At 34.4% G+C, this 15,092-nt stretch overlaps 1 protein-coding gene across 10 annotated transcripts in view; it reads left to right on the top strand.

Annotated features, from left to right (window-relative positions):
• The window catches only part of Klc (kinesin light chain), a 675,112-nt gene that overhangs the window by 628,613 nt on the left and 31,407 nt on the right, over positions 1-15,092 (top strand). For 7 of the 10 annotated variants that reach the window (XM_069817979.1, XM_069817981.1, XM_069817980.1 and 4 more), the window contains one exon: positions 12,717-12,862. The exons of 2 other annotated variants lie outside the window; for them this stretch is intronic. In XM_069817979.1, the coding sequence (XP_069674080.1) occupies positions 12,717-12,862 (146 nt within the window). Of the gene's footprint in view, positions 1-4,918; positions 6,586-12,716; positions 12,863-15,092 lie in introns of those variants that run through there. One more of the 10 variants, XM_069817987.1, reaches the window with a different exon arrangement.

Raw genomic sequence — 15,092 nt, 5'->3', positions numbered from 1 at the left:
GTGCTTGTGCTTTCATTGAGTGTATAGCCTGCAGGTGTGCGGTCAAGGTCGCTTCAGGAAGCTAGTTGCCTAGTGAGATGGTTCATTTGTTAGGAGTTGATTGTTTGTTTGTTCTGAATGTATTCGTAGAGTATATTAGGCTCGGCATATGTTTTCTACTGAACAACATGTATTTATTTACGATTTATACTGTATGTATTAACACAGTTGGCTCATCATGTTATAAGTTGACTTGAAGAAAGATTCTTGGGTGTAACTGTTCCAGATCATACAGCAATAATCCATACTCTTTATAATACGGTGGTGGGAAGTGTTCATGCTAGGAAATCAGACAGACAGTGTAGGGTTCTCACCAGAGAACTATAAGATGACATTGGTTATTATTTGGAAAATTCTCTTTAAACTATCCATCTGGTGCCTTTCACAACAAACAGGACTTCCTAAGGCTCTGTCCAGAGAGCTAAGAAATTGTTAAAACTGTATAAAATAACTGTGGCGCATGAACTTCAAGTGATTCTCTGCATACTATTTTACTTAGATGAGGATTGGTTCCACTTCCATGGATATGTGAAATCACAAAATAATCATTATTGGCACTCTGAAAAACCTAATATCGTTCATAAACTACCCAATGAGACAATTATTGGTGTTTGGTGCACCATGAACAGCAAAAGAGTCATAGGATCTGTTTTTTTTATAAAACAACAAATTAATGCCCACACATACGTGAATACAATTTTATACACTACTTTTAGAAATTAATCTACGGAGGCGTGATTTTGCCTTTTTTACCAGAACTATGCCATAGCTCAGAGGTTCCCAACAGGTGTGTCGCATAGCCCCATGGAGTGTGACGCGAAATTTTGGAATTGAAAAATGAGTTTTATTCCATCCAGAAAGTCTCTTTACAACCCATTTTTTATTTACAACGAAGTCTTTGATACTGTGACACCCTTACCTGTTGAATTTACGAAATCGCTTCACTAAATTGTAAATCATTGCTTTAGAAGGCTCTGGCGAATCAGGGAATGACTTACAGAAGTTTGTTAGAACTGTTCTCCAAGATTCGCATTTCACAAAGTTGTAAATAAACATTTGCTCAAGGCTATATTTCATAATGGACACACTACTGCACTCTAAATGTGAACGTGTTTATGTATCTAAACACGAAACGTACTCAAGCAAGAGGTCTGATCACTGTGATGGTGCAGCAGTTATTACGCATACGACTTTCCACTGACGCCGGTCTAGCCTTGACTGACTCACTCTGTATCTGAGGAGTCCCTCATCCCAAACCTTGTTGAACGCTTGCTCGGTGTCCAGGTAAGGTGCAGCTATGGCTAGAACCTGGAGCATAGTGGAATCTGAATTGTTCAGGCCTTATCTGGGGCAACACTGTTTCAGCGTGGTGTCTGCATATGTATGACTCTCTTTGTCAGTTTGTGGGCCAATCGAGAAGGCTAATGAGCCTATAGTTGCTTGGTTTCGTCTTATTCTTTGTAGGCCTCTTTCCAGGGTGAGAGATAGGGACTGGGATTCAAGGTGTTAATAATCATTATCATCATAGCACTGCAGTCCAAAGTGGATCTTGGCTTCTCTCAAAACAGCTCTTCACTTCACTCTATCCCCAGCCACAGTCCTCCAATTCCTCCCTCCCAGGTTTGTAACATCTCACAATACGTCGTCCATCACCTCTTCTTCGGTCTTCCTCTCCTTTTTTCTCCCTCCATTCTTGCGTTCATTATCATCTTAGGAAGCTTTTCCTCATCCATTCTCACTAAATGTCGTAACCATCTCAGCCTAATAGATTTAATAAAGCTAACTATATTCTCATCTTCCAATAGCTGATCAATCTTTTTATTCATTCTTTTTTTCCAATTTCCCCTATCATACACTGGACCATAAATCCTGCGTACAATTTTTCTTTCGAAGATGAGAAGGCTATTCTCATCTTCCAGTGTCATTGTCCATGTTTCCACTCCGTAAGTAACTACTGGGCGAATGAATAGTTTAAGTTTTCTTCCTTTAGGTAGCATTCTTGATGTGAACATGTGTGAGAACGAGAAATAAGTTCTGTTTCTATAAATTATTCTTTTATGAATTCCATTGTCCATTTTATTTTCGCTATTGATGGTCGACCCAAGGTATGTGAATTCTTTAACACTTTCGAAATTGTAACTCTCCATTTCAAAATGTACTAGTTTTTTTATTTCTCTGTTTAGCCAATCTCATATATTCTGTTTTTTCTTCATTTACTTTTAAGCCAACTGTTTGCCTTCATTATCTAAAATCCTAAACATCTCTTTTAAATCGGAGATGCTACGTTCTACTATCACAATATCATCAGCAAACCGATAAACTTGTCTGGATTTGCATGCAATTGTTCCAGTAACTTTCTATTTTACTAATTATTTTATGTAATACTAAATTAAAAAGAGTAGTAGGTAAAATATTACCCAGTTTTGCTCCAGAGCTTACTGTGAATGCATTTGTAATTTCATTGCCTACTATTATTTTGGCCGGTTTCTTAAGGTTAGTTAATAATAATCTATGCTATGTGCTTCATAGCTGAATTGGAGAGATGTTGCAATATTATGCCCTGGATGTCATCAGCACCTGCAGTCCCTTAAGAGTTGAGGCGTCGAATTGGGTGCCTTTGTGCACATTTGTTGGTCGAATCCAAGTTTCCAACTCCTTATTGGAAATGTCTCAAACTGAATCCTTAATAGCTCTAACATGGAACAGATTTAAATTTTGATCCACTGCTTGAAAAGTGATCTCTAGAACATTTGCCAGTGTCTTGACCTTCTACAGAGTAAAGACAATGACTTCTGTTGCAGCCTCAGGGTGATTAGGTTTGATGAGTTGGATAATTACATTTTTCCATAAATTGTTAAGGAAACTGTATATGTATGATTGCATCACTGCCAGTCTACAATGGCTGCACATGATGAAAGTGCCATGCTCAATGATAGCACAAACACCATGCACTATTTTGCAACAATAACAAAAATGAAAGCACAGTGTTCTCCACTGCAAGAGTCCTTGTCCTTTGTTCAAAATGTTATTTATTCCTTGACCCCTGAAACACGAAATTGCAGAAAGGTTTCTGAAAAACTTAAGTCAATGCTAGCAAAAAATTCTGGTTACCATTCTGTTCGTAAAATGAAGAAGCAGAATTAGAAAAGGAATTGAAACAATTATAAATATGGACTTTATTCCATGCTCTTTTGGCATCTTGTGATGTGCAGAGGTTATTTTCAATGTATAAAAATCTGTTTTCTGATAGCCATAGGAGCTTCACCATGGAAAACATGAAAATTATATTTGTTTCCTGCAATCCTCAGTTTTAATGTGCCTAAAAGATAGAAATTTTATACACCTACCTATTAATTAGTGAAACAAGTTAGTTGTGTTTGATGGGTTGGATAATTATATTTTTCCATAAATTGTTAAGGAAACTGTCTATGTATGATTGCATCACTGCCACTCTACAATGGCTGCACATGAAGAAAGTGCCACGTTCGATGATAGCACAAACACCATGCACTGTTTTGCACTTCCATGTCCTTCTCTGTATAAAGTTGGTCTAAATGTGGAGCTTTACTTCCATGTCCCCTGTGCATATTCATTAACTTTTATACCATACTACAGTACATTAAAAACTGTATCTGATAGTGCTTCGTATATAGCTGGAGAAAGTCTGCATAACATTTTTAAAAAAGTGAAAGGAGTAATTTTCATTTGTGGTTGATGATGATAATGATGATGACGACGACGACGACGACGACGACGGTGAATTTTACTTGTTGATGGGCCACAGAAATTATCTTGCAGGCTTCAACTAACAGATGGAGTTTCCCCATCCCTGTCTTATATATATTGTGAGGTCATCAGGATCTGTGAACTATATCGGATGGAAACAATTTAATATAGAGAATAATATTTGTGTTGTTTAGTCTCAATAAATGAGAGTATGTTACTGTACGTAAAACTACTTGCGCTTTTCGAACATCATGAAGATGATTGTCAGTGTATCCTTTTATATAGGTAAAATCGTATTTATTTTCTCACTGGGGCTGTGTGAATTTAGATATTACACAACAGCATAAAATTTCGGAAACTTTCGTGTATTTCTACTCATACTGGTACAGCATTGGTGGTGTACAATAAGTTTCGAAATGAATATACACAATGGGGGGTATTGGTGGGATATGGAAATCGTGCAGAAATTTTGAAGTTTCATCAAACATGAAGAAAGCAAATTGTGTGATATGTTGGAAAGAAAGTTGTATTTCTGGTAAGTGAGTGTGACATCAATTCTCTTGTCATTATGCTTCTTTCCAATAGTTTTTTTTTGGGTATCTGAGTACCTTATATATTGTTTCTGTTGCCAGTATTCAAAGTATTTGTTTGTTGTTTTTTGTGCATGTGTATTTTTAATTGCCCTTTGTTTGTCATATGCTCTGTATACTATTCTAAGTCAGTCTTTTGTGCTCTTGTGTTCTTGTTGTTATATTGATTTACGAGCTCGTGAGGCTTAGTACGAAGTTTAATCACTTTTCTCGTAGCAGAATATTTTGTCTGTATATATAGGAAGTTACGAAAGGTTGGCTTAGAATGTGGACCCATCAATTGGTGAGAGTCCGTCGATCGCTGGTGAGGGGTTTCCATCCCAACTGTTAACCGTACGTATTTGACTGTAGTCTTCATCTCCCGATCTCTGGTAGTGTACAGTCCCTGTTTGGAAGTCACTAAATTTTGTACCATCACCAAGCTGTAAAGGTGCGATGTGTTGGGACATGTTCTTGGTGGGTGCACCTTTACTCTCTTCCTCTTTCATGAAATGCACATTCTCCTTTCTTTTCTCTGCCCGTCTTGGAGACTCAAGCACTTGTCTGTGATTGTCTGTCTACAGACGCCCGCACCCATTGGCTATGTACAGAGAAGCCCTCCGGAAGGCCAAAACCAACTCTCCAACTCAAGTTCCGATGTGCGTCAGGGTGGACTCAAAAACAAACTTTTCCACGCACTTGGCCTCCACTCGTGAAATTTTCTAAGACAATAGAAACAGAACAAATGTTTTTTTTAGATAAATGAAACACATGGAAAGGAATGTATCATTCTTTTTTATTATTATTACTATTACTATTATTATTACTATTATTATATTATTATTTAATTGTTTACTTTTTTACTCTCTCTTATCAGATCTTGTGTTTGTTTTCACGTCCTCTGTCTTGTCATTGCCTACTAGATATTCAAGGCTGGGACAGCCACAGGAAAAAGAAGGTGAATGAGCGTTCTTGCTAATGGCCGCTAGAGTTCTCTCTTTTCGGCTTTTCTGCTACAGTTCATTCCATTACATTTGCATGGGAGCGCATAAAAGTAAATATGTTCTCTACATAGTGAAATGTTACATTTAGTAAAGGAAAGTATACTAATTCAAAAATATCTTTTCTTACAATATCAGTTGAGTTCACATAGCTATGACACTTCTGGTAAATGAAAATTGAAGTACTGATACTTTAATAGATCATACATGTTACAATTTCAGATTTTGTGAATGTGAGTCTTTTTTCTCTATCTTGTTGAAAAATTCTTGTTCAGTAATTCTTTGTATGATTGTCATATAGAGGATCGAATATCTTCGCCAAAACAATTCCTGTAATTTCTATTGATCACATTGTTCACATTTGAATCTCTTAATAAACTTTGATACGGTAACATTTTTATGGGGTAATATTATTATAGTGTAATTCTCTTGAACGAGGAATGCATAATCTCGTGCTGCAAACATCTTACTCTGAAGAAAAGTCCAATTAATAATTGGACAGTGTTTACAAAGAAAAGAACAGACGAAGTTTACAGCACCAACTAAGATAATGTTATCAACACTTCGAACTTCCTTAATATAATTCCTAAATGTAAATAAAGTTTTTTAATTTCAGTACACAACAGACCGTTAGTGCGATATCTAGTGGCGAAACCTCACACCATTTTGTATCTTCTTTTGTTACTAAACTAGCGCTGTTGTTCAGGCATTGAATATCTAGTAGGCAATGTTTGTTTTAGTTGACCTTGTAGCAGGCTGTGTTGAGCCTGGTCCTTGTGATACATCAAAGAGACAGAGTGGCAGTACTTTTGTTTTATTTCTTAAAAATAGTAATGAAGGTGCTCAGTTGCTGTTGTGAATACTTCCAATTCTAATGTCTGTTGTATTGTGAACTGCAGGGATCATTTGGATGAATAGTACAATGTTGAGAAATGACATGCACAGTCATGTCCATCGTAGTGTATAATTTTTTGTTTGTAATAAAAGTTATTTATTACTTAATAAATATTTTGTTGATCTTGACAGTTCCAAAGTAAAAGTGAAGGATGGACCGATGTTATTGCTCTGAAATCTCACACTTGAGCACAAAAAAAAATAATAATAAAATTCTACTTAATCATCTTAATCAGAGTCGTAGTACTCATGAATGAATCAGTGATGAATTCCATATCATAATTTGTATAAAGTTGGACAATTTTCTGTATAGTAAAGTCATTTGAAATGCAATAAATATTCTGTGATTATCTAAATTGTTGAGTTTATGATTTTCAAGATGGAAGACTTGTTCCTTGACACATTTTCCCTTATTTTTAGTTTTTGTGCATTTATTTGTTATTCTCCTTTCCTTCACATTTAAACGCAGGTAATATTTATAATAATTTTGCTGCACGTGTTTCTTTTTATTTTTTTAAGTTTGTCAATATTGATGTTGTTTTCTTGAATGACTTTCCAAGATGTACTTATTAACTCGTGGTTTTTGAGACTAACATCAGAGTTTTGTAAGCTTTCTCATACTTGTTCCAAGCAAGTTATTTGTCAGTTATTTTTATACTTCGCTTTTTCTGTTGACACAAGCATTGAAATATTGCCAATAGGATATTTAAGGCTTGAACAAGAGCACTAAGCTTAGTACTAAAAGGAGGAATATGATGTTACAGGGCTAATGCTAGATATCATGCTATCGGGCTGTTGTGTACTGAAATCTGAAACTTCATTGACATATGTGATCAAAAGATATTTCAATTTTGACTAAATGTTTCGAAGTGTTTATGAATTATGTAAATCGTATTTTGTGATATGATTTATTTATTTAAGTCCATTTCTTAAAACTAATTAAGGTCATTCTGCAATGGTTAGACTATAGGTTAAGCTACTAATACTCAATTTATAGTAGGCTACTTACTCAAAATTGTCATTAGTTGAAAAACATGTCAAAGAAACTCTGTACTCTGTTTGTGAAAGGTATTTCCTGAATCTTATCTCTTTTGCAATGAACCAGCCACTATAATGCTATGTTTTAGAGTTCACAATGCCACAAACACAATAATACCATCAGAATAATTCCATATAGTGGACCAACATTTAAAAAAAAACAAAAGTTAGAAAAAGACTCAACATGAACATATATATATAAGTATAGTTTTCTAACATATCATCAGTAATGCTCACTAAGTTAATGTGTGTAGAAAGATATAGAAGACAACCCATTTTTTTTTACACTGTTTTGTTGCACGAGAAACTCGGTGTCAGTGAAGTCACATCCCATGTAGACAAATAGACTACTGCGTAGGAGGAAAAACAGCATGAAGTTAACTAGAGCCTTAGCAATGTAGTACCTTACAGGAAGGAGAGAACGAAAAACAACTTTAGCAATAACTGAGTTTCGTGGGAGGGTTGGTGGAGAAAACTTAGATTAGATGAGTTTAGTTGGAGTAGATTAGGTGAGGTAGAGATGGACCTGGTTAGTTTATATCAGGTTAGCTGCAGTTTTGTGTAGGAGGACAAACAGTATCAGGTTAGCTTCAGTTTACTTTTTATTCCCAGTGGGGTTACAGATTTTCATGTAAAATTTATACCTCGGGACTAGGAGAGGTGGTGCTACTCAACTTCTAATCACTAGATTGTGGACCAATATGCCTGGATTAAATCCCAAATTTCTCTACAGTGCATATGGACAGAAGGCATATGTTACTGTTGATAGTGATTGCTCTGTCAGATGGGTTGTTAAGCCTGGTGGCTAATAAGAGAAGCTACCTGTCAGCACCGGTTTTCCCCTTTCTCCTTCTCTCTTCCTCATCTTCATCTTTATTCTCACTCGCTCCCTACACAACACTTACACGAACACTTACACCTACACTCATCCTAGTACATGACATAACTTTCTTCACAGATACATATCATGGCCCACTGAAATGGTGTGCAACTTCAAAATGGGTCACAGTCCTGCCATCTAACTCAAATCACGTAAGTGAAGTGGGTAGGCATTGGATATACATACATTTTTTATTCTTGGGAAAAGAGATAGTGTCAGGTTAGCTTTATAGCTCAACAACTTAGTAAAATATGTTCTTATAAAACACAATACTTGTGTCTATCCTATCATTTTGGCGGGGATAGGTCCATGGAAATCTTATAAAGGTAGTGTTACATGTCGTCAAGATCAGAGTCTGTGCCACTACAAGAAAATATAAATAAAAACGTAACAGAAATAACTGAACCATTCATCAAAGATTATTTAATAAACACTCACTAGAGTTGCTTCTTGACTGATAAAACAGTCCACATTGTCATCAATCACACCTTTGTTTTGCCAGTGCCTTTTTGAAGTGTAAATCTCATAGTCGCACCACTTTTTCCATTATCATAACGACAAGTCATAAAGTCACCCTCATTACAGACCATAGAGACCCACAGATTAGTGGGAGTTAAGGTTTCCATCTGTACAAACCATCAGCATTGATGCCAGTATGGATGTCGGTTCTATTTGCCCACCACCTTCATCCCCAAGGAATCAAGGAAATACCCCTAGTGCTCTTTTCTGCTAGACCCCAGGGTCATAGTGCAGCCAGAAGGATTAGATCAATGAAAAAGATCCATGACCGCATCGGAAGTCGAACTCGCGACCTTCTAAATTGTAACATATGTCTTAACTGTGATGCTACAACATGTCCTCATAGTGAAACGCAACATTGTCTTTTAAGTGATACATACTTTGTGATAAGGCAACAGCTAATTAAATTCGATTTGAAATCTCACAGAGCCAAGTGACTGATATACATTGGTTCTGCACACTTTTTAATAACATATGAAACTATGATGACAATGATTCTATGGGACCAAAAATTAATCTTTACGTAGATTTGAAACTATGGTTTAACTTTTCATTTGTAATATGCTTCATGGTTCGTCAGAGTTTAATAGCTACTACTTGCATGTGTTTGTGTTGTTGTAGGTAGGATTTAATTATCAAGGATAGACAAAACCCAAAATTTTCAGCCACCAGCCCCTTTTTTCAGAAGCCACCACATTTTACCCGCACTTGCAATGAGAAAACCATTCGAGCTAAGGTAATGATATATTTACTGAAATATATTAAGCAATATTAAAAACAAGATAACCAGGAAGTGTAAATCTATTGTTGTTTAGTCAGCTGTCCGAAGACAAGTCTGAACCTCACAAATGATACCAAGAAGGCATCACTTATGACACAACTAGGTCAGGAGATAATGGGGTAGGGTGGGCAGTTTTCTTTCCCCTTATAAATCTATTATGAAATAAAATATGTCACCAACATTTTGCTCTATATCTCATCAATTTTTAAAGCTATCCGTTTGAAATTTTTAAGAGACATTAAAGAAATTATGATGAACATAATCTGTAAATGTTAATATTATAGTACATATATAAATATTCTAATGAAATATTAAAAAAAAAATCCCATGAAGAAAGAGAAACTGAGATAAGGTTCAAGTTCTCCCATAAAGTAGAGAAAGGATTTGAATGAAATATTTTTTTACAAAGCCTACAGGCATAATCTAAATTTGGTAACTAAAATCATTTTCCTATGTTAGTCTGGGAATGAGATACGATTTTTTTAGTAATTTGAAAACTTACATTAATTTTTCAGTAATTTTTCACATTTAAAAAATCATATCTCATTCTCAGACTAACATAGGAAAGTGATTTTGGTTACCAAAATTAAATGGTGTCTATAGGCTGCGTAAAAAATATTTCATTCAAATCCAACCTTCCAGTTTATGAGAAAAATTGGCACTTATATCTCAGTGTTTCCACAACTTCCCCCCCCCCCCCACCCCACCCCACCCCACCCCAAAAAAATATATTTTACTAAAATTATATGTGCACTAGAATGTTAAAATCTACAGAGGATATTCATCAGAGTTTTTCTAATCTGTCTTAAAAATTGTAAATGGATAGTTTTAAAAGTTGAAGAGATACAGAGCAAAATGTGAACTGCTATATTTTATGGTAGAATTACACTTAGTGGTATTTCAATTAATAAAACACAGTAAACACTCGAACTTTTTCCTAGGACCACTTTTGTTAAAATCATGTATTGATCATAGTAACAGAAAAGAAATCAGATTCTTAAAAAAAATTATAATAATAATAATAATAATAATAATAATAATAATAATAATAATAATAAGTAAACTCAATAAAAAGGTCAGACACCACATAAAAATGTTTTAGGCTCCATGGCAGCCTGGCACCCAGAATTTGTTTATTCCTGCTAATAACTATGTATTAATTTAATGCGTTTATATTTCTCATCTCATCGCCTAGTCAGAAAATCACAAAATTTAAAATATTTTCGCCAATTTTGGTTACATAAATAAATGTATTCTTTGGAGGTGGGCAGGTGGGCACAAGGTTGTTACAGTGTTAACATAATCTTCTTTGAAGTGATCTCTCTTATTTGGTGCTATTTTACGTGTGTTTGTAAGAAGTTATTACCTTTGGTCCTACCATTGCAGTTTCACCCAATTTAGAAAAGTTCAGAAAGATAATAATTAAAAGAGAGACGATATTATTCTCGCAGTTTCAATGTTGAAATGACGATGTGCAGAACCATTTTTTGGCACCATGAAGGCAGTACTTTGCGTTTTTAAAATTTCATATTTGTTTTAGTGAAATTAAATAATTTTCTAAAAAATACACTGTGTAACTTACATATAAATATAAATATAAAATTTATATATAAAAATTTACAAAACTTCTCAAAGTTAATGTAGGCCTATATGCTTCCAATGTAGATTTATGACATTCTATGCAGTGTCAGTGAAAAAAACGACTGTAGAAAAGAACTGTGGCAGATAATGACAGAAACTTTTCATCATCTTTTCCAGCATTCCTTTGTCAAGTCGTTTTATCAGTCGGATGTAGTGACAGTAGGCAGTGTGATTAACTACTGACTGAAAATGCTCGTGCAGTAATTCCGTATTTCTGTTCAATGGGAAACTTTAAAACTTTCAGAGTATATGGTTAAGTAAACTGAGTTGTCTTGATGTAACATTAAAATGTGAGTTTGTAAGTGATACATATTTCTACCAACTCTTAATGCATTAAATTCTTGTGGATTATTATTATTTAACAACGCAAAAAAAGGAAACTCATCAACAGGGATGGGGAAATCATTTTATGACTATCAGACATACGAGGTTTCAAAATTGTATATTAATTTAACGTCATTAATGTCCTTCCTCAGAGTTTTTAACTTGGTTTTAGTGATGATTACGTTAATTTACATATTCGAGTAACAATTAGATTTAGTGGAGATGGAGCAACAAACTGAAATGATGTTTCATACTAGAAAGTATTCTGACTCGGATAGCAGGAGCTTCAAGTTTTACGTTACTTTTCTTCTCGCTTCTCAGTCTTTATTTTTTGTTTCTTCATTTAAATTCATGCATTTCAATAAATGGTATAAAGTATTCCTTATAGATATAGGGAGTTTCTTTATATATTTCACAACTACTACAGTTTAAAATCTTTATACTGTACGCCATAAATAGACAATCCTTTATTTCTCCTATGACGTGTATCTATTGTTATTTTAGACATTATTTCCATTCTTACTAAGTTTTCTTACTGTGTTTAATATTTTTGTTCCAGAATTGTTTGCGAGATAAGGAATACTTTCAAATATACTCATTATACAGTCTAAAAGAAAATATCTTGTTGAGAATCTGTCTGTCTGCCTGTATCTATGTATGTATCTATCTATAACCATCATTCCATCCATGCATCTATCCATTCATTCATCTATTGATCCATCCACATATATATATATATATATATATATATATATATATATATATGTTTCCATTTTTCATCTTTCTTTACTTATTCTTTATTTTTTTCCTACACTTTTCTTTATTTCTTTCTGGGCTCTCTGTTTCAAGATGAGTGTTTGTCTAACTTCATATCTGGATCTTTTCTCGACCTAATAGCAGTCGAACACACAGCAGGACTCTGATGACGCTGGATCTCCATCTCGAACAATACAGGCATCACATTGACAATGTAAAAATGCCACTAGAAAGTTCTTCCTGAACTCATAAAAAGTTTCCTGTGACATGGTTCCTTTGCAATTTGAGACATATATTTTCAGTCTTGATAAGTTCTCTTGTTGTTTCTTTAAATTTTTTGCTGACAGTTCTAACTTTATTTAAGGTTAAGAGGGAGGGAGAGAAATACAAACATGTGTCGATGTGAAGGCTTTCTCTGTACACAGCCAATAACATAACCTTTGTGATAGTGTGAACTGTGTGATGACTACCTTGCCCCTCACTTTTTGAACGGCATGTGTACCAGGCTCATGTCTGCTCCCCCCCTGTCTCTCCCACTTGTTTTATAGTACGGCAAACTCAGGCGCAGCGCTTCATTCTCGAAGCTTCGGGCTTCAATAAGACGGTCCAGCGCCAAGCTGATGCAGAAACTGACAAACCGCGGTGACGGTCAACCAGGAGGTCCCACCCATACCATAGACAGCTTTAGTAACAGGTACGTAATAACCATATGTGGGGGCTTGACCCTTTTCCCTGACCTGTATCACACCCTAAGGCCACTGTCCAGGGGTCCATTCATCAGTACTCAGGTATGTAGTCCATTTCTTTCGCTATGTCACATAGTGTTGTCTATTTATGCTTAAGAAAGAGGTCCTTCACTACTACACTCTTCTTTCAAGCCGCAAAAAGTCACAAAAGAATTTACTAAATCCTACATATCAAGCAGGTTTTTTTTAGTGTGCAGTCATATAGAATTTGTGCACTAGTAAAACCAATATGTGCAGTAATAAAATATACAACAGAGTAGTGAAAGCACTAGTCTAATACTCACGAAAATTTACATTATATTAGTCACTTAATGCAATTACAAAGTAAAAGTAATATAAACAATTATAGCGGAATTATGAAGAAGTATTGCGAAAAATTATCTTGTAAGAGCCATCAGTATCTTAGAACTTTTCATTGTTTGTTGTTGTGGCATTATCCTCTTGCAAGCTGTCTTCTTGACATTATTTCTCCACATGGCTGAATATGCCAGTGAAGTATTCAATCAAAATCTCCAGACTTTAAAAATTAAACTCTCTGTAGATACTAATTCACCAAGTTGTCAACCGCTGAGTAGTAACAGCACGTCTGACTTTGAAACAAGTGGGGACTTGTTCAAATCCTGGTTAGGGCAAGTTACAAGGGAAAGAAAAAGTAAGTGTGAATTTCAGTTTCGTTACGCAAGCTGTAAAGTTCTCTTTTATCTTAAAAAAAAATAGTAAGAAAGATCATGTGATATAAACGAAATTGCCTCTGTATTCAATTTTGAGTGAAAAGATAGCAGGTATCACTAAACTAAATTTTCTACGCATTACTTATTTGAATAATGGTGTGGGGGGACAAGAACTGATTTGTGTCACTGTTTGAAGACAGACAGTCGAATGAGATTTTATATTTATTACTATAAAGAATAATTTTTTCAAGATGCTGCTCAGCAATTTCGTGAGTTTAGGAATCTTCATAAAAACTGTACCTGTAGCGAAAACTTTTCCAGTAATGGTATATTAGTTAATACGAAAAATATAAACAATTTTTATGCAGTAAAAAATAACTTTGTTTGGAACATAAATATTATATTTTGCAAAATTGCATTTAAAATGTTAGCCATGTGGCCATGTACCAGATGTTTGACAAAATTACACTTTTTAATCAGAAGTGGATAAATCCAAATTAATATTTTCTTTTATTACTGAAATACTGAGATAAATGTGATATTAACACATTCAATTAGTAAGAATGAACCAGATGTTCCATATTTTTTCCGATTTTTTCTTTTGATGTGAGTGTCAATTTCAGTTTTTAATACGAAAAATATAAACAATTTTTATGCAGTAAAAAATAACTTTGTTTGGAACATAAATATTATATTTTGAAAAATTGCATTTAAAATGTTAGCCATGTGGCCATGTACCAGATGTTTGACAAAATTACACTTTTTAATCAGAAGTGGATAAATCCAAATTAATATTTTCTTTTATTACTGAAATACTGAGATAAATGTGATATTAACACATTCAATTAGTAAGAATGAACCAGATGTTCCATATTTTTTCCGATTTTTTCTTTTGATGTGAGTGTCAATTTCAGTTTTTCTTGTTCCCTGAAAAAAAACATGGATATGTCTGTTTTTGGATGCAAGCTCCATAATGTCTGGGACATAATCTTGTGCTAAGAGGAGAACTTTTTGGATATTAGAAAGCAGTCGTAGATATTTAATTTGGCAAAACTATTTTTACTTTAACGATCATTTAATTCACTTGCTTGTTCATAAAAACTTGTGAAATTTAATTTAATACTCGTCATCATCATAGTTATATAACATACCATCTTATCTGTTTTTCAATCATTTTCCAGTTTCGTTCATTTTTCTCTGTCTTTCCTGACATTTTGCAATGAATGTCGTCTTGCCTTCTAAGCGTATTTTTCACTATTTCATTTTTAAAACTAGCTTTACTTTGAAATTCTATTTTCATATTTGCAACAAGTTGAAAACACTCCCTCCCTCAATGGTATGCTATGAAAAGTTTTCTTTCCAAACTTTCCCTCGTTTGATTTGATGTAATCTTACTCTCAATGTGGCAAAAAAAATATACTTGGAATATATGTCGGTGAAACTTATGAGTTAATAAAAACAACAAAACTTGGCAACAGCAGCAAATATGAAATTTTTCATCTCTTTC

The sequence above is a fragment of the Periplaneta americana genome, chromosome 2 (genome assembly GCF_040183065.1).
Source record: "Periplaneta americana isolate PAMFEO1 chromosome 2, P.americana_PAMFEO1_priV1, whole genome shotgun sequence".
Lineage (NCBI taxonomy): Eukaryota > Metazoa > Arthropoda > Insecta > Blattodea > Blattidae > Periplaneta > Periplaneta americana.
Note: the sequence above shows the minus strand (reverse complement) of the source record. Positions and strands in the feature narration are given on the sequence as shown.